The 24,354-nt window shown below is 42.2% G+C and overlaps 1 protein-coding gene across 1 annotated transcript in view; it reads left to right on the plus strand.

Moving 5' to 3' along the window:
• Window positions 1-12,690, plus strand: part of PAFAH1B1 (platelet activating factor acetylhydrolase 1b regulatory subunit 1) — a 916,257-nt gene extending 903,567 nt beyond the window's left edge. The window contains exon 9 of the mRNA XM_044054884.1: window positions 8,147-12,690. Coding sequence (XP_043910819.1) covers window positions 8,147-8,320 — 174 coding nt within the window. The 3' untranslated portion in view covers window positions 8,321-12,690. The remainder of the gene's footprint in view (window positions 1-8,146) is intronic.
• Window positions 12,691-24,354: the final 11,664 nt, after the last annotated feature.

Genomic DNA, 24,354 nt, shown 5'->3' on the forward strand with positions numbered 1-24,354 from the left:
CTTAAATGGGTGGGAGGGAGGGAAAAATTCTGCTTGACTCAGAACAGAGAGAGCTGTGGTCTCTTTTGAAGTTTTAATATGCTGTTTAAAACAGAATGCAAGCAAAACACAAGATAAAGAAAACAAACTACAGTATTCAAAATATAGAAAGGCAATACAGAAATACAAAAAGTAACAGCAAACTAACCTTTCCTTCACAGCAAAGTGTAGCAGAGTCTGGATGAGCCTTTCTGGTAAATCACCACAAGTTGTCTCACTAGGTGGACCTTCTCACACAACAGAAGGGATGTATCGTCCACCCTTATCTGCAAACCCTCAGCCTTACCCTGTGGGTAATAAACTTCTGATCCCTTTCTGACACCTTTACTCAGAGGATGTGCTATCTGTCCTGGAGGAGGCCAGGAAACCTACTACTAGGATATCCTATTTATTAAAATGGAAAAGTTCTCCTCTTGGTGTCTTCAAAGGCAACTAGACCCCTTTCAAGCAGATGTACCTCTAGTTTTGGCCTGTGTGTGTAAGCTCCTAAAATCTGAACTTTCATACTCTTCAGTGAAAGTCCGTATGTCAGCCTGCTTACCTCTAGATCCTCCCCTATTATCAAGATTGGAGGTGAAGCTTTTACTTAAGGGGGTCCTGTATGTCAAACTACCAAGGAAATCTCTCTTTCCCCCATGGGATTTGAACTTTGTTCTAGAAAACTTACTTCTGCCCCCTTCAAACCAACAGCTTCCACCACTTTAAAGATGTATACCTGGAAAACTGTCTTTTTGGTAGCCCTTTAGCCAGAAGGATCTCGGCTACAAGCAGTCATGGCTACTTCACCCTACACCATTTTTCATAGACAGGATTTCTCTTCATACTAACCCCTTCTTCATGCCCAACGTGGTTAGTGAACTCTCTTAACCAATCTATCCATTTACCTACCTTCTTTCCTTCACCACAAAATGACAGAGAGAGAGTGCTCCATTCCCTAGATGTTCACAGGCAACTGAGGTTTTATCTGGATAAGACTAAGGACATCAGGAAGTCCAACCAACTCTTTGTATCCTTTCACCCCAGGGCCCTGGGGAAAGCTGTATCCAGATAGACCAATTCCTCCTGGATCTGCAAAGCTATATCCTTCTGTTACTCCTTCCATGGTGAAGTTACCCCACTCAGACCCCATTCCACCAGAGCTGTGGCCTCTTTAGGGGCCTTTCTTAAAGGCCTTGATACAGCCACTATCCTAGAGGTAGCTACATGGTCTTCTGTACACGCTTTCAATAAACACTATAAATTGGATAACATCTCCAGAGCTAGGGCAGGATTTGCAAAAGCCATCCTCCATGGCTTCCTGGAGACTGCTACTTCTTCCGCCACCCTTTTCTCTGTATAAGCTGTGGTACTCCTCCTACATATGAGAATACTGCAACATGAGAATAGAAGGACCTAGATTAGTTGTGTAAAATCTTACCATAACCATAGATGATGTTCTCTTCCATGTTGCAGTACTCCTTCCCTTCCTCCTTCCCCCTACAGGACATTTTCCCTGTCTGGATGGCATCCTTCAGCTGCCTTAGACTATTGTCTGACTGGGCATTCAGTTCTGAGGTGTGTGTGTGCAGATGTCACATTTATGTCCCATGGTTTATGGTCCCTGCATGTGACGTCCCACGCACCTTATAGCAGCCAGACTTAAGCTTTGGTATATGAGCCAGACATTTGGGTCACCTGAGGCAGAGTATTCCACATGTGATAATACTGCAACATGGACGAGAAGGACATTTATGGTTATGGGAAGATTTTACACAACTAATCTTTCTTCACATTTCTAGTATGTTTCCAATGGAGAGGCTGTAGCTGAATAATTTAAGGAAGTCGTCTGAGCCAGTTTCATACTGACCAGAAATTTGCCTAGTATGCTATCTGAACCCATAGAGCTGGTGCTTTTTGTCCTGGAAAATGCTTTTACTATCTGCTCAGAGGCGATTACTGGGGAGGGCTGGCATTAACTAGATACTTCATACTGGGAATTTGGAAGTGACAGAGCGACATTAGAGCTTGGTTTATCTGAAAATGTACGTAGTTAGCTACATTCAGTGTTTGAGTGGGTGGTGCCATTAGACAAAGTATAGTGTAGTTATTTCTGAGATCCTTTACATATTTAAAAGAATGTCTTGTGGTTACCCTTTGCTGATATAGCAATGTTTAGCTCATAACTCTAAGGTCAAAGCTGGCTCTGGAGGACTGGAACCTGCTCCTGAGTTCTTTATTAATCCTTTAAGGTTGATTATAACACATTTGAGTTTTTATTCTGTTCTTTTATGGCTATGAGCATTGCAGTTTGCGCTGATAGCTGAATCCCACCAGAGGGGTTTGTTTCTAAACTTGACTTTGTGTGTGGCTGGCAATTGAGCCTGTATTGAGGTAGGAATATACACTTTGTGTATAGCTGTTGGTATGAGCTATGTTATCATCAGTGGGTGGAAGACTGCATGACTGACTGCTTTTGCAATTGTTGCAGCTGTTCGATATAATGAATGTTTTATCATTTACAGTCTTCATGGCCCTTCAAAGTCTGTTTTTCACTTGTTGTCACACTGTATACTTTTGTATAATGTCAGTTACACAGGCTCCCAGACCAGTAAATACAAATTTGAATCTGGCAAATAACAGTGCAGCATTGCTTAGTGCTAGGAACCTAACAAGAAAATGTCTTCCCAACTTTACAAAACATTGAGATTTGTGGCATTATGGAATCTATTCCAAAGCCGTGATAGCACTCCCTCATTACCTGACTTTTCTGCCTAGCACTTGTTTGTGCCCACGAATGTAGAGAGCATTATTGATGGTTATTGACATGCTTGTTTTTATCAGAAATGCAATCACCTCTGGAAAATTGACCATGGGCACCTGCATATCACCAAATATTTCTTAATAGTCCCTCTCCACTAACCCCAAGTACATTTTTCTAGTGAACATCAACTTACCTGCACCATAAAATGGCATGCCTACACCTTTACAGATAAAACATACTGAAAGTTTCCTTGACATTATCAACCCAGACTTCTCAATCAGAAAGTATCATCCTCTGTCTAAGGCACCAATGTACTCCTGCTCCTCAGTTACACAGCACTTGTGGGCTCCCTTGCCCATTGCCACACCTTCATTCTCCAGGTTCGACCACCGCACTGTTTTATTCACCAAATGCACTGAAGTACAACTTAATGACCAGCCTAGTTTTAGACATTTCCCCAAGACCAAGCTACTTGCACTCCGTAATAACTTCAGACAGTTTACCACTTCATATTGAGTTATGAAGGAGCTCTGCTTCACATGGATGGGGAGCTTGTTCCAAAGAAGAGGTAATGTCTAGTTTACATACCTGTATCTCCAGCAGGTCCTATTTATATCACAGGTAAGTTTTAAGATTTTAGAATGGGTAATTCTGGTGCTGTTTGTTTTGTGGATATGCAGGAAGGGCCATCAGGGTGGGGTCCAACAATGCCTTGTGTGCCAGCATAGATCTCCTCTCAGCAGCCTGTACAAAACAGAAAGCGGGGATAAGGCTTTCAGTCGGTCTGCATAGGATATGTTGTTTCCATCTGATATTCTTCTAATGAGTAACCTCTGTGGATGCTCCAGTTGTTGGATGTGCCTGGTTAGAAGCATACCAAAGAGAGCATTGCACTCAGTGGTAGGTCTGGTGAACACAGAGTACATTGGAACAATGACCTCCTTGGACTTAGATGCCATACCTTTGTTTATAAGTTGCATAACAGAATGATTTCCTCTCTACTGTAGTCAAGTGATGATCCAAGGCAATCTTACTGTCTGCGTGTGTCTTCAAGTCCCAGACTACTGGGTCGAGTCTTTGGGTGTGTTGTCAGTATGATAGCTACGAGGGATAGCAGACTTCCTGAAGGATGCCAGTATGCATTTGCATTAGTGTTGGTGGTGGATTCTATGACTGGTACTAATTTTCAGTCATCTGCAAATTTGGTCACCCAGAGGCCCTTAACATTGGCTTTGACTTCAGAGAAGTAGATGTCATAAAGGAGCTGCCCAGGACTGATTCCTGAGGGGACTCCGCAGGTGACTGGCCTCTCTGTAGAGGTTTACTCCTCAATTCTAACTTCCTGGGTCCTATTTGTAAGTCAGCAGGCTATGCCGCTAGGTAATGTAAGGGTTTATACCCAACCACTTTTAACCACTTTTGAGTTTTACAGAGCCCAACTGTGGGGTATTGTCAGATGACTTGGCCAGGTCAGCATTGACCGTGTGAACTATTTTGACCTCGTCCATTGCTTTGCTGACTTTCTGAAAGTCCACCTGACCTTGATGAAACCAAACTGGGTCAGGTCCAGTGTGTGGTTTCCTATGTTCTTATTGATCATGTCCATGGTAAATCTTTCCTTGGCTTTGCATATGAAGCTAGTGAGATTTATGGGTCTGTAATTTCCAGGGCTCATAAATGACCCAGCTTTTTGCTGAGGGATGATTGTTGCCGTTCTGCATTTGTGAGGCACAAAGCCTGTTTTGAGGCGGCAGTTCAGTTATTTCAGAGGATCCGACATGTCACTTTTAATGCTGTTTAGGAAGCATTTTGGGATATTGTTGGGGCCCATTGATGCAGTGCTGTTGGCCTTAGAGAGAGCATTTGAGGACCTGTTCCGTAGTGATACTTGCAAGACTTAAATTTGATGGTATTTCTTGAGGGGAAGCTCAGAGGATAGACAGGAGTAAAGTTAAAGCTGAATTTGTATACCAGTAGGTTTGCTATTTCTTCTGGCTCAATGTAGGTTGCTCTTCACATAATTGTGTATTGCCTTTGAAGTTGCGGACTTAAAGAATGCCTTATGTATGTCCTTGACCTGTGAAGCTAGATGTACCTCAAATTTGGCTTATACCAGGCAATTGGTCTGCAGACTATTGCACAACTAGCTAATAACCAGGCAGTCACCAAAGTTGACAAGCAAACCCTGTACCTTGTGTGTATACACCTTAACCATTATGCCAAACCCCAGACAAGCTGTCATATGAAGCAGGTTGCCACCAGTTAATGGCCTTTTAATTTAATTGTGAAGGCAATAGTTATTCTTTTAGGAACCTTTTGTTCATAATCCTAACTAAAACTTTCAAGAGAACTGTGTCATTTCCATAGCAAAATGTAGTTGCTTTGGTACATTCCCCTCAACTGCTCTGCTTTTTGCAATATGGTACAATTTAAAGCTTAAATGCAGCAGCTGCTTCACTTATAAGGATGACTGCACCACTTTCTGCAGTCTCATTGGTTCAGCTCCAACAGGGCAGTGATTCATTGAGACTGGTTTCCTTACATATATCATCAGGCAAATGTTTTAATAACTGTTTGCGAGCAAAGGTTGGAGGTTGGTATAATGATTGAAGTGTTTACCTTACAGACAAAAGATACAAGGTTTTATTCTCAACTTTGAGAAGAATGGCTAGGCTTAAAAAGACCCCTGAGGTTGTTGACATAGCAGTCACTTTGGGGGTTGGCATAATGGCTCATGTTTACCTCACTGACACCAGGTACTGGGTTTGATTGTCACCTTTGAGGGAAATTAGGCTCAAAATAGCCCACAGTGGCAGATAGCCTAATACTTATTTAAGGGGGTCAGAAGTTGGCATAATGCTTATGGTGTTTAGCTCATAAGCACACTGAGTTTGATTCTCACCTTTGAAGAGAAATAGTCTAGACTTAAAATGGCCTGGGCAGCTAGCCTAGTAGTTACCTAGGAACCTGTGTAGTCTCCAGTGACAACTTTTTTGAAGGCGACTTGACATCAGGGTGGGCAGATTCAAAAGACATGGTCCCTTGAGCAAGTAACTTCAACCACAGATTCTCTAAATATACTAAAGGGGAAGACAGACTTCTGTGCACGGTTTTAGGAACAAACACCTGGCAAATATCAGTGTTCGCACCCAAACAAAAAGTCACTTCTTATTTCTGTCCTTGTGGAGCATGTGCCTCCCGCACTCACATTTACCCCTTTCTGGCTGACATGTGCATTCAGTAAATCCCACAAATAGAAACAAAAAGGAAAAGTCCTCAGTGGAGTACTTCTCTGCCTTAGGAGCTCAGAGCTGATACGAGATGAACGGCTTTCAGACCAAATTCAAAACAGTGTATGGACTGGCAGCAAAGAAGTTCTGAGGATTTGGTGCTCTTACTTCATTTAAGTATCTTACACTTCAGATGTAGGGCATACATCTGGTGCATGGAGATAGAAATGGTCCAAGGCTTTGGAATGCTGGCCTGACAAGGAATGTCCGTATTGTAAGGTATACTGCAACAAACAAATGTTTTGTCATATTTTGAAAATATATGTGGAAAAGACACCTGAATCTACAGTTGCTTCAGACCTTGTCTGGAGAGCTTGTTCCAACAGCATCAAGGTCCAGGAAGTCTCGTCTACACAGGACGTGAAGGAGCCTGTCAACATCAAGGAATTGATGTCTTATCCTGGCCATTCCAGCTGTGGAGTAGCTTTGGACTCCAGGGCCACTCAAGAGTTTTCACAGAAAATGTCACTATCATATCGTACATAAACAGGGAGGAACATAGTCTTGCCATCTTTGCAGATTAGCCCTCATAGCATGGGATTTTGCCATCCACCCTCAACTGTTTCCTTCAGGCAGTTTATATTTCGTCAGAATGCAGTGTTCTGTCAGGCAGTCTGAGCAGATCGAGGGCTTCGCAGAGAGGTCTTCCTAGGCATTGTCCATCAGTGGGGTACTCCTCGGGTAGATCTTTTTGCCTACCCTCAAAATAGTCAACTTCTCAAGTTCTGTTCCAGAGTGCAAAGTCCTCTGGCTTGGAAAGTGGGCACTATGACTTATTTTTGGAGAGGAATGTTCCTGTATGCTTATCCCCCTCTTCCTGTTTTCCCAGAGTTCCTATACAAGATCATGTGGGGCAGGCCCATAATCGTGTTGATGATTCCGTTTTGACCTAGACATTATTGGTTTAACCTTCCATTTCATCTGGCCATGGGCAGTCATCAAAGTTACCCCACAGGATGGATCTCCTCAGCCAGGACAAAAAGGCTCTGTAATTTACCCACATCTTCTCACCCTACAATTGATTCCTTTTCAAAACCAGTTTTCTGAGGACATGCTTTGGGTTTTCTGCCACTCCCCCCCTCCCAAGACCATGTCTTAGAACCAGTATTCCTTTTATGCTTAAAGTAGTCCATGGTTTAACTTTGAATCAGGACCATCCATCTTCCTTCCTTTTTTCCTTCTCAGAATAGCAGTGAGAAGGTTTTCCATTTTTTCAATCTGCATAGACAGCTCCGATATTATTTAGACAAGACTAAAGATATTGGAAAATCTGAGCAGGTTTTTTGTTTTTTGTTTTGTTCTAAACAAGAAATTGGGTTCAGCTGTTTCGAAGGAAACCATGTATTCTTGGGTTTTAGCTGTTTCTAAGGAAACTTAACTACCTATTCTTGGGTTTTTAAAGTAATTTATTTTTCTTGGGAAGCAACTTCCTACTTCTGCCCATGCACATTCTACTACGACAGTTGCCTCATTTGGTAGTTTGTTTTAAGGGTCTCGATGCTCGATCCATTTTGGAAGTTGCTATTTGGTTTTCTATGGTATACTTTCACTAAGTAAGTTGAGGTTTTGCCAGGTCCATCGTCCATGATTTTTGAAGAGTTCATAGGAGATTACTAGGCTAGTGGCCCTAGATCCTTTACAAGCCAACATTAACCTCAACAGCTTCAGGAGAGAAATGCCAAGGCTGTAGTGTCCTAGTTGTAGTTCATAAGCTGTAAACATCTGCTTAGTTACCCTGCTGTCTTCTGTAGAAAACTGCAAACATTGCAGCATTTACTGATGGGTGAAGTGTTATGTGGCTTGTGTATAAATGTATCTTCATTCTTCTGGATTGTCTTATTATTTTGGCCGTCATGTTGGGAAGGATCAGACATACAGGAATGCAGTAAACTGCAGGTAAAATTGTTCCACATACTATTTGAAATTGAATTGCTGTCCTTCAGAATGTTTTTGATACAGGCCAGTATTACAGTGGGCAATGGCAAGTTGTTTTAAGGCCATGTGGTGATTGGTGCCACATGCCTGGCATTCTCCATGGTTTCAGTCTTTGTTTGGGTTGCTTTATCTGTCTTCCGAGTTATGCTTATCAGGTATTTTACTTCAAGATATGTACTGCTTAGGTGAAAGATGGTATTTGAGGTATTGTACTGTGATGGGTCTTTTTCTTTTCTCCACAGATTTCCACAAGACCGCCCCATATGTGGTTACTGGAAGTGTAGATCAAACAGTTAAAGTGTGGGAGTGCCGTTGATCAAATTTCATTTCCCTTTCCTTCTGGATGCACTCAAATGCTGTGGTTACCATCAAGCTCTGTTTAAATAACTATTGTCCTTTCATGTAAATTATTATGGATGTAGATTGAGCTTATTAAATGTTACACAAAGTATTCATGCATGGTGAATCCAAACTGTATACTGTAAATTTTACATACATCGTCTAGAAATACCATAGGTTTAAGAACATGGGCTGGCATTGGTCACATCAGATCTGTGAAGGCAGCTGTAGATTGGTTAACTGATAGTAGGGCATTGAAATGTAATATTTGACAGTGTTGCCTGTCTGTCAGATTTTGATGCGTTTGGGAGTACCTAGGTTGATGGTCTGTTCAAATCTTGAAGTCAAGGTTTGAGCATTGGGGTGGGGGCGGGGGGCTACAGCAGTTTTCATGACATGTCAGTAGCAAATTCTGAAGTCCAGTTAGTGTATGACATGCATAGAAGATTTTATGACAGGCAGAGAAGATTTACAGAATTGTAATTCAGAGTTTGAAGAACCTTAATATATTTATTGCCATCCCAGCACAAACAGACCATATACATAGGAATTATTTGTAGTGTAGGACGATCTTATTCAAGGAGGTGGCATTTTCACAACTGACGGTCATATTTGTATAGTGCCACATTATTTTACAGGGTATGGTCAATTGTTTTGTGTCAGACCAAAGCATTGCTCCCTTACCCCATAGTAAATAACTGTACAAGGTTCATTAAGAGCATTTGTTGTTACAGTGATCCAAGGCTTGAGTACCATATTTTATTCAGTTAGGGATGTGCAATAGCTTTTGTTTGAGAAGACAAAAGAAGCATAAAATGCACTTGTTTTGGGAGTAGCAGTGAATACTATAGCAAGTCAGTGTTACCTCTGGTTACAGATTAGCTTGTGAAGATGAAAACTTTAAGAGTAAAGGCAGGTACAACCTTTAATTTATTAAGCGTTATTCACAAAAGAGAAAGCCCCTTCAGAAAAGAATACACAATTCAATAATCTGAATGCTTGAAGAATTTCAGCACTAGAAATTTCCTTTAACTGTAATGTATGTTCCACCAGGTAAAGTTGTTAAACTGTACATCCCTAAAGTTAAATCAAAGACAAAGTTCTAAATCAAGTATTTAATAACTTTGAAGCAGTGACATTGTATATAAATGTGTAACATGGTAATTAGACTGTTTACAAACCCGATCTTAAAGCATTCTGCCCTTAAACTGTAAGAATTATGTTTAATGTATTTAATTTCAACAGACAAGTGAAATAAATGATTTATTTCACTGTCTTGGACTGTGTAGGATGAGTAGTTCATACAGTAAAATGTACAGTAAATACTTTCCTTTTGGGGAGGGAAAGAACAAGTATAAGCAGGAAATAAAGTGGTGTGTTCATTACTTTCTTCATGACCATTTGGAGCAATGCCAGTGCTTTACTCCAGGTTTGTGTAGAATAACTGGATTTCTGAAAGATATGCTTGAGTACTAACCAAATGAAGTTACTACTTTTCAAGTTTTGAAGTTTAATAGCTATAGAGAAATTGTGCTCATTGTCTGAGTTTCCTTTGTTTTGAGTTCTGCATTTCCCACAGTTCACACACTGACAACTGAGCCTTATCCTTAAGAAACTTCTCATCTTTACAGATTGCCTTCACAATAAAAAGTGGCCTACAGCGAATAACCTTGTACCTAGTGTCTCAGTGTATCCTCTCTATTATACCACTGTTCCTGCATAAAGAACCTTTTTTGGATTAATTCCACCCTTACTCCCGTTATAACACAGTCCAAGAATGCATTTGTTTTCTGTGATGGGACTTCAGAAATTGAAGGGAAAGCTGCTGGTGAAAAAAGGAGAAAATAAATGATTGACACAATGAACACTGAATAATTGCACCAGTTACTGGCAAGAGTGCAGGTAACTCAGCATTACCCAAAGTGAAACAAACTAAATGGTAAGAGGTTTTAAATTGTCAGCATTTGGATTCACCCGAGAAGACTTCTAAAAATGTTTGCTTTTATTCATGGATACACAACTCGGAAGCAGAGTGGGATGTATTATTATCCAGAGGTTAGCTCAGATTTCTGTTCCAGAAGTGCTGTATTTATTTGGAGCAAAATTGATGGATATCTTCCTTTGGAGAGTACATTCTGAGTAGTGGTTTTCAAAATGAAACCGGACTTGGATTCCCATTTGTACTATATACTCATAAACTTTTGGGGGGCAAGCTGCATCTTAAAATTTTATTACACAAATTAAACATGTCTAATTGTATCATATATTAATGTGTTGTCCAGAACTCCAAATTTGTCTTTCTGAAACAAGAAATAAAACAATAAAAAGAAGTTATGGCAGACCAGTATTTACAGTCACACTTTATAGGAAAATCGTAAGAAATGTTTTCTTTTTATGAAGTTTACAACTCTGGTTGTTTTCAGGCTATGTAGTATTCAGAAGAAAGGCACAGTATATACTATGTTGGTTTATTTTAGTTTTCTTTCCTTGCCCTTCCGAAAAGGGGATAGTGTCATTGTCTGTCTATCTGGTCTACATAACAAATGTTTAGTTACATTAATTATCAGATTAAATTATTTAAAGAAAATTGCTTTTTTCTTTATAGTGATGTCACCACAGGCAGAAACTATTTAGTGGTACTCCACATTAAATAGTGTATTTTGTTTTTTTAAGCAAGTGTGCTTGCTTTAAATAATTAGCTATGAAGACAATAAGCATGTGTTTTAGATTTGTAGTCTGCCTTAAACAGCTGTTCTGAAGTTGAAGGTGAATTTATCTTAAAATCAGATTTTGGTAATTTCTCGTGTGTGCTGCATGTTAAGAAATTTGAAAAAATGTTTGGGTGTTCCCTGAAACCTGTATTAACATTTTGTCATACTTGATTGAAATGTATTGGAAACCTGATATGTGAATATCAGGCTTTCGAGTAAGTCCCATTAAATATTTGTTTGACTTCACACAAAATGCACAATGGGAATGAAAACTAATCTCTCCACCCCCCCACCCCCCCACCCCAGTCTGATAACAGTGGCAGACTGTCGTCAACCTTTCATGTTTAACATGCTGCAAAGTATTACCAGAACATGCAGTTCTTTTAAATTGTCTGTAACTGAGAATGGTTAGTTTAAATATAATTTCCACATCTTTTAAAATACATTGGCTTGGAATGTCATAAACCTTTGTTCATTTGAAAATATTTTAATGCTATGTGGTGCATTTGTATGAAAATGTCCATTAAGGCAATTGGATTCCTTGGAAACGTCAAGTGAATTTGAAGGCAATGGTATGGGTGAGTCAGAAGACATTCCATGTTGCCACATTAGTCTGTTTGCCCATAAATATAGGAACCAAGAAAATATAAATGTAGGAATGTTTGACAGCTGCATACTCTCTGGGTTGCATAAATTATTTAATTGCATCTTGCACTTCAGAAAAACGTCCAGCTTTTGTGCCTGTGCGTTGTGACCAGTTGTGTGCCCAGTGCACCAATCAAAAATAAATAGCTGCTAATAAGTCAGCCAAGAGCTCTTCAGCATTTGTAGTATCTTGGAAGCTATAGCTACAGACTTAACATGCCCATTCTGCTGTCAGTACCATGCTTTCTTTTATTTCTGTTTTTACGACTGCCTGATTAACACTTGCAAGTAGCTTTTCAAGAAAAGCCATTTAGAAAATGCAGATAATGTCCAACAGTGTTGGCTTGGTAATCCTCAAGATTAAGTTGGGGGGAGTGAGGACTGATAGCCATCTCTGTACCTTCCATCAGGGAACAAAGTGGTACTTAAAAAGGGTAAATATATTGACCACTCATGGACTAAAATTGAAGATAGTAGCGGGCTACTCAAAAATCAAGTTTTGTAATTGCTCCTTTTTATCAGGGTAGGAGTATTATAAAATACGAGGTAAGTTTGCAAAGTATCTTTGGGGGGGGGGGAGTGGATTTACAAGTCACAACTGGCTGTTGGCCTGTATCCTTCCATTGTCTTGTGAATGTCTGCTTTTCTTGTCCTACCTTTTCAGTTTTCCAAAAATTGATTCTGAAGACAAGTTTGTAAATCCTTTAAGTCAGAGGTTGCAGCAATCTGCTGATTTGAAGCTACAGATCGGTTTCTCAAGAGCAAAATAGAGGCTTTGAGTTGGTAAAAAGTTCCACAACTTTAAAAATAACCGAGACAGTTGACACAGTACAAGCAATCAGAAAGAAATGTGTATATATATATACTGCCTCCGTGTTTTACAGTAAGAATTGTTGCTATAAAACTGTGTAAACAGAATTTATTCATGTTTCCTGCATATTAAAAAACCTTAATGTACCAGTTGGTAAACTATTAAATGCATATAAAACTAGAAGCGACTGTTTTATTAAACTGCATAGTCATTTTATATTGAAGTTCATTTTTTGGCTGAAAATATCCAAAACTCCTCACTCACGGATTTATATTTTACAGGATTTTGTAGTTATAAAGACTACAGAAATTCTTCCAGGAACAAAAAGCATTCTTATCTTGGCTTTATCACATGTAACAACAGTTAGTTTTGCTTTTCCTTGTGTTTTCTTTCATTTGCAAGTTGATATCAAGTATGGTCAGCAGTCATTATTTATTGATTTGTGGTAGATGTTTATTTTTCAGTGTGTCTTCTGTTTTTTGAAGAACTCTAGTTTACCTTTATTTTTCTTAGCACTCAAGTCAGTAAAAGAACTTCACACCAGTGACTTACCAGAGAAATTCCTGTGTTTTATTACCTATGCAGTTCATGTGTTTTAAGTTGTATTCTATCAAAAATTGGAAAAATGTTCTTTTTATTGGGTGACATTCTCTTTATACCTACTGAAACTTTTTTTTTTGCTTGAGGGCCTTTTTGATTTCTTATCTTGAATGTTGCTTTTGATACCTGTTTGAGCGTATGTATTTTTTTCTCGGTTGTAGATTAAAAGAATGGTATTGACAGTCTGTGACAACTTTTGAGGATAATGTTTTATTTACACAGGAAGAGGTGATGTGCATTTCTTTTTCAACTCTAACCAAAGATGTGAAGGAAGTGTAAATATATAGCAGTACTTTTCAGCTGAAACATATGTGAGAGGACTACTTCAGAAACCCAGTGCTCTTAACAGTAAATCTCAATTCCATTAACAATATCCCAAAACCCTTTGTGTTTTGACCTGAATAGATTTTTTGAAAAGGCTTCATTAAACTGAATCTTTATCGAACAGCATGTATCCAGAGTCATCAGTATGTTAGATAATGTACTTACTGAATTTATACATTCACATTTCTCATTAATATTTGAGCAGTTCACTGTATTTCTTCCCAATTTTCCCCATCATTCTTGTCCCTATTGTGAAGGCAGTGGCCCCACACATTTCATTTAAAGGTATGCATCTTCTTGTTTCATCTGTTTAACAAGCCCCTTTCAGCTGCTGTGATTCCTTTTTTTTTTAAAATATATAGCACATTTTCCATGGTTAGGTTAGTTTAACCTTTAATTTGGGCGGCCGCTGTGGTGCAGCTGCTAGCGTTGCTGCCTCACAGCAAGAGGTTCTCCGGTTCGATCCTCGGCTGGGGTGCCTTCTGTGCAAAGTCTGCATGGTCCTCCCTGTGGTCGCATGGGTTTTTCTCTGGGTGCTTCCATTTCCTCCCACATCCCAAAGACATGCTGTAGGTGGAGTGGACACTCTAAATTGGCCTTAGGTACGAGTGTGTGTTGTGCCTTCTGTGGAAGGTTGAGCACCGGGCTGGCTACTCGACACCATAAAAACTCCACTGCCAATCATGAGCGGACAGGTGATCCGCTGTAGCTACCCCTAACCAGGAAAAGCCGAAAGAAGAAGTTGTTTAGCCTTTCATTTCCACTTTCTGGTTATTGCTTTTTTGTTTTTGGCTGCAAACATAGATATGTATTGGCTATTCTTCTCTGAGGATGTTAAATTTAGCACCTTTATTGAATTATCACTTAAAATATAAGCAAACTTATGTTTATGTTAAAGAAATCAAACTGTATTGATATATTCCCCATTGCATTCATTTCACATCTCATACATTATTTCTATATCTATCATAAAGCCAGCATTATATAAATTGATCAATTCTTGCTTTCCCTTAAACCTTATTCCTCCTCCAAAACATTATTCTGCATGTATTATTCCCACAGTTTCCATCTTTTGTTGTGTAATTTGCTCCTACCCTTTTCTAAGGATCTCACTTCCAGTTTTTATCTCTGTTGTAGTATTCAATACTTATAGTTGGTTTAGACTTTGATTTCAGTTTTCTAGCATTTGCTTTTTGGCATACCAGAATTACCCTTAATAAGGCTTTACTATGTCTTTACAATGCAGGTCCTGTGTCTCACCCAGCTCAAAAAAATTCCTTAGTTACACACATTTGCTCACCCAATATTTCTGACCGAGTACTCTGTAAGGAATTTTTAAAGCTAAAATTTCATTGTGCTGCCAAAACCCATGTTTTACATCTTTCTTCCTTGTCACTTGTCACACTTTCAACATTGCCACCTACCTGATGAAAAATTCTTTGGAGTCTGCTTGGGGTATACAAAAACTTGTGCAAAAACTTCCAAGCAAGAATCCTAAATATTCTCAACTTTGTTGCATATTTGGGAGCCAGACTTGTGTCTTCCCGTCGTTTCCTTGTAAATTGATTATCCATTTTTTGTTCCCTCTAATTTCTAACCTTTTCTGTTTGATTTGTATAGTTACTGTGCATTATTTTATGTGCCCTAATAGATATCCCTTTTTTGACAGCATCATCTGTCCCAGATTCAATTAAAAACTCTACCAGCACATGTCCTTCACTTAGGATTCCGCATCTCTATCACTTTGTCTATACTCCGATATCAGTCCTTGATAGGTTAGGCAGTTTCTAGCCTGTAACCCAAATGTCTTCTTGATGTCTTCCCATTGTTTCCTTGTAAATTGATTATCCTTTCTTTGTTCCCTATCATTTCTAACTTTTTCTGATTGATTTGTATAGTTACTGTGCATTATGTTATGTGCCCTACTAGTTATCCCTTTTTTGACAGCATCTTCTGTCCCAGATTCAATTAAAAACTCTACCAGCACATGTCCTTCACTTAGGATTCCGCATCTCTTTCACTTTGTCTATACTCCGATATCAGTCCTTGATAGGTTAGGCAGTTTCTACCCTGTAACCTAAATGTCTTCTTGACGTCTTCCCATTCTGCTTCCTTTCTCTCTCTCTAGATATTTGTTCCCAGTACCTTGATTCCTTTGTCTGTTTTCTGCAGCAAATTACAGATCACTTTTATCTATATACCCCTGATTGTACTCATCCCTATTAGCAAAATCTCTGATGTTATGTAGTCCAATCTCGCCTTCATTCTTACCCATAGGTTTGGAGCTGAACCTCTGCTCTGACTCGGCCATACTTTAGCTCGAAGTCTTCAATTGGCTCGTGGCTAAGAGGTATCCTATCATGCAACAGGTCTATTCCCCAGATCTCGTTTGCTGCTCGTTAAGCTAAGACGTGGTCTCGCTTTTGGCCGTGGCTAAGTATATTGTTTAAAAAAATTTATAAGCGGTTGACTTGCTGCTCGAAAAAGCTATTTTCATAGCTCTGTGTGTGTGGTAGTGGTGTTTTACTGCCTGTAGTTTCTCTGGCTGTTTTTTGTGCCCTTGTCTAGCTGTTTGGGTATCCCATTCATTTCCTTTCCCCATGGGCTAGGCCCGCTTAAGTTAGAGGACGTAGTCCTCCCCATTGTTTCTGTGTGGTCTTTGGTTTGGTGCTCCATTATGTTAGCATTTAGTGTTTTGTCTTGCTAGTGATGCTTTCCTGCCTTTGTTTCCCCGGGCTAGGCCCGTTAGAGTTAGAAGACCTAGTCCTCCCTGTTGTTTTCCTGCCAGTTTCTGGGCTGTTTGAGTTAGAGGCTCTGTTTCTTGTTAGTTGGGTCTAGTGCGTGTACGTATTCATTTGTTCCTTTCAGCATGTCCAAGGATCCTAAGGAACACAGGGCTTCAGGCTTTAAAAAGTGTGTTGAATGCAGCAATAAAATGCCTTTAACTGATGGGTACTCTGTGTGCATGTACTGCTTGGGAGTTATTCACCTTCGAGTCCTGCTTGTTTTGTCATTCCTTCAGTCCCTATGTGCTACAGGAGAGGAAGAACAAGCTCATTTTGAAAGGACTGCTTAAACGCTCCTTCGAGGAAGACTTGGCTAATTCTTCCAGTGCATTATCGTCTCCAGCTAAAAAAGGCAAAAAGACTTCCAAGAAGCGCTCTCCAGCCTTCTTCGATTCCATTGCCCTCAGTGCCGAAAGAAGGTAGTCTCTTGACTAAGTCTGTATCGGCTCCCAGCCTTTTGGAGCCTGTCACAAATATTTTGGTTTGGAGCCAGTCTCCAGTTTTTTGACCGGGTTCTCCTTCACACAAGTCCCCTTCTGTAGAGAGATCCAGATCTCCTAATTTATCTTCCAGGACCCTTTCTGATGAGGACATTGATAGGGTGGTGAAGAAACTGCTTCAGTCATCGGTGTTGGCTAAATTGATTTTGGCTCCGACCCAGTCTGCTCCAGAGCTTATGGCCTCTTCATCCTTTTTTGTTCCTCCTCCAAGCCTTTCTTTGCCTTCGGAGCCAGAGTTGTCAATGCCATCAGGCCAGTTCCAGTAGCCTCGCCTGGCCTCTCTGTTCAGATTTCCGCTCCATCCACGAGGTCGAGGGTTCACGGTCCTCCGGTTGGACCCGAGAGGGGGGGTCTCGGATCGATCTTCATCGGTTCCCAGCCTTCCTCTCAGTGTTTCGGCCCAAGTGAGCTTGGACCCAACATCAGCTTCGGACCTCATCTCCTCAGCACTGAGGGCTACTACTGTTTCATCTTCAGTTAATCGACCTTCAGAGCTGGGGGATCTGCCTTCGAGGTTATGAGGAGTGTGCCGGCCAGGTCGTCAGCTGCATCCTATGGCACCAATACTCTGCCCCCTCTAGCACCGGTGTCGGTTTCGGATCACGCTCTATCCATGGACAGTGGAGACCCTAAGTGTCAGGATTCCTCCATGATTGGTCCCCAACTTTCTGATGTCCCACCAGAGTTTTTGCTTTAGGAGCCCGCCAGGAAGAGATCGTATAAGAGGAAATACCTTGACTCCCCGGATGAGTCTCTCACGTCAGATACTGACCTCGAGGAGTCAGAGGGGTCCCCCAAGTCGTCTTCTGAAGATATCTCTTTCTCAGATATCCTGGAGATCCTGAAGCAGAGAGGCGGCTGGCCATCCAAATCCCCTTCTGATGAGGATTCGGTGTTCCAGGTCTCAACCCTCTGCCTCTTGGGTTTCTCCCCTTTTTGATGAGCTATTAGATCTTGTCTGTCGAAAGGTGTGGGAAACTCCTGACACTGTCGAACCAGTCCCAAGGAGACCCAGTATGTTTTTGTCCACCCCCTCTGACAAGGAGTATCTATCTAAAGGCTTTCCAGTAGATGCCATGGTGGTGGCAGTGGCCACCAAGAAGGAACTTGCTGAAAATTTGTCTACCGTCCATCCACCTAACAAGGAGTCCCGGGCTGTGGACAGGTATGTGAAGCGTGTGTTTACCTCAGTGGCCTTTACATTTTGGTCGCTGAACTACTTAATGCATTTTACGAGGCTCCAGAGAGATCTCCTAAAAGAGCTAGGAGATTCTCTACAGGGTAACATTTCTGATGCAGTGACACAGAAGATCAGTGCACAGATGTCTACCCTAAATTCCCTTACCAACTCCTCCCTGAGGCTCATCTCATATGCAGCCGATGGAGCGAGTAGGGCTGCAGGTTCCTGAGTCTCTCCTAGGAGACGCTCCAGGATGCACCTGTGCAATTTCACAGAGGCCTTCAAGTCTACGTTCACAAATGCCCCATTTGATGGTTTATCATCGTTCAGAACCAAGGTGAAGGACACTCACTAGGTGCGAGCAGGAAGGAAAACCCCCTGTCTGCCGTGGGAGTCCATTTTTCCATGCCTTCTAGACCTTACCCCAAGGGCCAGAAGGGTAGGAAAATGTTCAGGAAGTCGCAGAGGTTTTTTCGGGGCGCACAAAGTGATTCCCCCTCTGGAGGCAGGGGAGTGAGTGGAAATTCAGGTAGATGCCCTAGAAGACTGCTGTAACCAGGGGGACTGTGATTCCTTTTGTGGTTCTCCCTACCAGCACTCCTAAAGGGAGGCCCGACTGTGCATCTCTGGAGCCAGTCGGTGGTCGCATTTCTTTATACCCAGTAGCCTGGCAAGGTCACCAAGATGAGTGGATATTAAAGATAATTTCCAGAGGTTATCATATCCCCTTCTCTTCTCCTCCCCGCCATCCAAGAGAATCCCAGACTTTCCAACCAGTCACAAGCATTCTGCAACTTTAGAAATAAAAAAGTTGCTTTCAAAGGGAGCCATCAAGCCTGTCCCCGCAGACCAAGTAGGATTAGGGACTTACTCCAGATTCTTTTTGGTGCTAAAAAGAACAGGGGACCTGAGAATCGGATCTCAGCCGATTGAAGCTTCATGTACAAAAGTCCAAGTTCTGCATGGTCATCTTACAGTCAATACTCCCTCTGTTAGGTAAAGATGTGTGGATGTGCTCCATCGACCTCAAAGATGCTTACTACTATCAAGATGGACAGGGAATCGAGAAGTCATTTGCGCTTCTGGCTGTGAGCCAGTCATTTTCAGTTTCGTGCTCACCAAATGCATGGCAGTGGTAATGGCTCACTTGAGACATCAGGGATTCCAAGTGTTTCCGTACCTGGATGATTGGCTGCCACCACCAGGCATCTGCTGTTCCAGACCAGGGACGCCACCTTTGCACTGTGCCAACGGTTAGGAATTACTCTAAATTGGAAAAAATCTGCCTTGTTGCTATCGCAGTGTGTCACTTTTATCGGCGCCAAACTAGATGTGCTCATGAGGGCCTTCTTACCAGAAGAGAGAATTCAGGCACTACAACGGCAGGTCTACACCTTACTACCATTGAGGAAGGTCAGGGAAAAAGAGGCCCTCAAGTTATTAGGGACCATGGCTGCCACGATCATGCTAGATGTCCTTCAAGAATGCAACTGCAGTCCTGACATATGGGTTGTCCTGCCTCAGGCAGCCCTTCAGTCGGCCAGATTCCAAAGTCTGGGTCCGGCGTCGGCTGATGTCGCCTTTTCCCCGACGTCAGAGCGGCTGGGGTATAAAATCATCAGCCGACGCCATCTTCTTCAGTCTTTCTTGCTGCGCGGTGCCCGAAGCAGAAGCAGTTTGCAAGTGCCGGTCGGCCAGCTCCTGTGTTTTCAGATCCGAAGTCATCAAAAAGCTAAGTACCCTGTTGGGGAACCTTTTCTTGCCTCAGCCGATGTCAGATAAAACTGCAAAAGTTAATTGCTTGTCTTGTGGTAAACAAATACCTCATAAGGACTTCCATTCTTACTGCCTTCCCTGCCTCAGCCCAGACCACGACGTCTCGGCCTGTGCTGCCTGTGCTTTCTTCAATAAGCGCACACTTAGGAGCCGGGCAGAATTTGCTGAAGACTTTTTTGGGGGAAATTACTCCTATATCATGCCATCGGAACTACCGACAGCACATATTTCCAAAAAACGGAAGGACCGGGACTGAAATTCACGGCCCGCGACTTCCACCGACACCACGCTAAAGCCTACCGTGAGTGCATCGGTCTCTTAGGAGGTGGTAATTCAACCGCTCCAGGCCGACGACACCGTTTTACCGCTCACTTCGGTCCCGGAGGCTACCTCGGTGCTGGTTGTTGATTTTCCTCCTGAAACCGAAGCCCAAGATTTGCCTGACACCATACCGGTGGACAAAGTTACTCCAGCACGTGGGGCAGCTAGGCCTCCGGTGTCTATGTCCATCAAGGCCTACACACGTGCTAAGGCTGCCAGCCAGGCTAAGTCTCACCCTCCTAAATCTTTTTCACAGGGTCCCTCTTCTGATAAACAGATCATGACTTTAGCTGCAGATCTAATTTCTTTAATCAGGGGCTCTCAGGCTCATCCAGACAGAGGTTCTCAGCCGCCTTCAGACAGAAGGCCTAGGGTTGAGCAGGCAGATACACTTTTCTCAGATGAAGCCTCTGGTGAGTCAGGCCATTCAGACTCCCAGGAAGAATCCTTCCCAGCCTACGAGGACTCTGATGCTGATGAATCCATTCCCTCTGCCTCTCCTCCTGAGGATATTTCTTTCGGGGAAATTCTTCACTTCATGAGAGAGCATTTTCAGTGGCAGGGCCAGGATTTCTCCGACTCCAGGAAAAGGCTTCGGACTTTCCTTAAGTTACCCCAGCACAGGCCTTTAGCTATACCCCCAGTGTTAGATGTATTGGATGATGTGTTCTCAGACTCCAGTACTTCTCCTGATTCTCTCCCTCCTGCTCCTGTCAAGCCAGACAGATATTACAGGGCTCTGTTGATCTAGAAACTATTTCTCAGGGGCCCAAAGGAGTGGCCACTTCCACGGCCAAAAATCCTTTGCCCGCAGACAGGGAATCTAGGTCCCTGGAGAGGTGGGGTAAAAAAGTTTATACCTCATCCACCCTTGCCATGAGGGCACTTAACTGTCTTTTTCATATGTTTCAGTATCAGGATTTCTTGATGGATGATTTGCAGAAAAAGTTAGCCTCTCCTGAGCCTTTAGATAGAAAGGCATTGCAGGATTTGGTTCATAATACTCAGCAGGTTAGCAATCATTTTCTTCAGTGTGGTTATGATGCATTGGAAGCTTCATGTAGGGCAGCTATGACAGGGGCCGTCATACGTAGACATGCTTGGTTGAAAGAACAGACATTGCCAGATCATGTTAAAGTAAAGCTTCTAGATGCACCTCTGGAAAAAGACAAGCTATTTGGTGCTAATGCACAGGGTGTGTTGAAATCAATTGAGGAAAAGGCTAAATCAGTACAAACAGTCAAAGATTTCCTCCAGGTTCAGCCACCAAGGTTCAGTAGGAATTGGCCTTCGAAGAATTGGTCCTTTCCAGACACTGACACGTTCCAGAGGGGAAAAAACAGGCGTGCTTGAGGTAGAGGGCAATACCGAGGCTCCTACAGGGGCCGCCAATGGCAACCAACTAATCAGAGAAGTGGTGCAGGGACTTCTGCTCCACAGGTACAATCACAATGACTTGACTTTGACACTGCCGACCAAGGCTCAAAGAGAAGCACCTTTAGGTGGAAAATTATCTTTATTTTCAAAAAATTGGCACGTTTTTACAAAGGACAGATGGATTTTGGACATAATAGACAAAGGTTACAGATTCCACTTCCATACCTTACCAACAAGACAAGGCATGCCAAACCTGCCACAAAATCAAAGGGCAGAGGCACTCATACAAGTTTCAAAGTTGCTACAAATCAAAGCAATAGAAAAGGTTCCTCCTCAGGAACAAGGCCAGGGATTCTACTCAAGACTGTTCCTTGTTCCAAGAAAAGAAAAGCAATGGAGACCTATACTGGACTTGTCCTCTCTAAACACTTTTCTCATTGTGCCAAAATTCAAAATGCTGACGTTACAGCAACTTCTTCCCATGCTGGGCAAGGGGTCTTGGCTGGTTACTCTGGACCTCAAGGAGGCATACCTGCATGTCCTAATCAGACACAGCTGCAGAAGATACTTCAGATTTCTTGCAGGGTCAGAGCATTATCAATTCTCAGCATTGCCTTTTGGCTTATCTACTGCGCCCAGGGTATTCACGAAATGCCTGGCATCAGTAATTGCACATTGCAGACTTCAGGGGATGCAAATATACCCTTACCTGGACGACTGCCTTATACAAGTGGACAGCAAGCAAGCCTTGATAAGAAACTTGGACTGTGTCATTCACTTACTACAGGCTTTGGGATACACAGTCAACATTCAAAAATCAAGACTACTGCCATCCCAACAAATAATTTTTCTAGGAGCCAAACTGGACACAAACTCACAAATGGCTTTCCTCACAGAAGAAAAACAAGAACAATTACCAGATTACTTCAAAAGCCTAGCAAAGCACACCCAGATGACTGCAAGGAAAATCCTGCAGGCCCTGGGTTTCATGGCATCTTGCATTCTTCTGATTCCACTGGCAAGACTACATATGAGAAAACTACAATGGTACCTAAAAGGTTTATGGTCTCAACACAGCCACAACTTAGAAGCAATTATTCCACTCATTCCATGTCTACAAAAGGAATTTTTGTGGTGGGCACAAGCAAGCCAGCTAAACAAAGGCATGTCTTTCAACAAACCTCAAGCAAGCCAAACCATTACAACAGACGCCTCAGATCATGGATGGGGGGCGCACATGGAGGGCAGATGCATTCAAGGGCAATGGGCACCCCGAGAATTGCATCTGCACATCAATCAAAAAGAGATGTTGGCAGTGATTCATGCAATCGAGGCCTTCGGAAAATTTCTTCAGCAAGGTTATCTGCTAATAAAGACAGACACCACCACTGTTATGTGGTACATAAACAAACAGGGAGGCACCCATTCTTACCCCCTCTGCAGATTAACAATGACTCTTTGGGAAAAGTCCCTGAAACTGAACATACAGTTGCAATCCCAGTTTGTCCCAGGCAAGGACAATGTTCTGGCGGACAGTCTAAGCAGAAACATTATGGACCCGCACGAATGGATGTTACATCCAGACATTTTTTCACAAATAACTCATGCATGGGGAAGGCCAGACATAGATCTCTTTGCCTCACACCTCAGTCATCATCTGAAGAAGTTCTGCTCAAGGACACACCATCCTCAAGCCTGGAGAATGGATGCTCTCTCCTTCAGCTGGAATTCTCTAACAATCTATGCATTTCCACCTCTACCATTAATGGCCAAGGTGTTACTGAAGATCAAAGCAGAACAACCGAAAGGCATTTTGATAGCTCCAGACTGGCCAAGACAGCACTGGTATCCATTACTAAGGAGCATAACTCGCACCAAGCCGTGGCTCCTGCCTCAATGGCCTCTGCTTATAACTCAGCACAATTACAGGACTGTTTATCCCAACCTGAAAACATTGCAACTGACAGCTTGGAGGGTTCCATGACTTCTCCCCATATCTCTCTCCAGAAAAGTTCAAGAGATCTTACTGGAAGCACGCAGGCCTTCCACCAGAAAAACTTATTCAGCCAAATGGAAGAGATTCAACATCTGGAATGCCAACAAAGGGTCAGGATGCAGCAGTAATGAGCATCCCACAGATACTAGAATACTTGGCAGAAATGCTTCACAATGGCCTTTCATATTCTTCCATAAAAATACACGCTTCAGCAATTTCAGCAAACTACAACTGTGATCCACCTGTGTTTTCACATCCTTTGCTAAGACAGTTTCTAAGAGGGATAAAGAATATCAAACCTCCAAGAAAACCACCATTGCCTGCATGGGACCTCAACTTCGTCTTGGAAAAATTAACTCTTCCTCCTTTTGAGCCAGCAGCATCTTCAGAATTGCAATTTCTCTCCTGGAAAACAGTTTTCCTGTTGGCAATTACTTCAGCAAGAAGAGTCTCGGAGATACAGGCCCTCATGGCTGTACCTCCATTTCTCATTTTCCATCAGGATAGAGTCTCTTTAAGAACCAATCCTTCATTCATGCCAAAAGTGATATCCAGGGTTTCTCTAAATCAAGCAATTCACCTGCCTACTTTCTTTCCCAATCCTCAAAATAAAGGAGAAAAGCTTCTGCACACTTTGAACATACACAGGCAATTGCGCTACTACTTGGACAGAACAAAGGCCAACAGAAAATCTGACCAACTATTTGTAGCTTACGCTGCTGGAGTACAAGAAAAGGCAATTTCCAAACAAACAATTTCAAAATGGATTGGAAACTGCATCAGATTCTGCTACTCTTCCCATGGAAAAGGTGTGCCAGCCAATATCAGGCCACACTCCACTAGAGCTACAGCCACCTCCACAGCCTTTCTAAGAGGGGTGGCTACAAAGGACATTCTAGAAGCTGCTACATGGAGCTCTGTGCATACATTTTCCAAACATTACAACCTGCCTTTATATTCCAGATCCCGAGCAGGCTTTGCTTC

This window comes from Protopterus annectens, chromosome 13.part0 (assembly GCF_019279795.1).
Source record: "Protopterus annectens isolate FY-2018-M chromosome 13.part0, PAN1.0, whole genome shotgun sequence".
Lineage (NCBI taxonomy): Eukaryota > Metazoa > Chordata > Ceratodontiformes > Protopteridae > Protopterus > Protopterus annectens.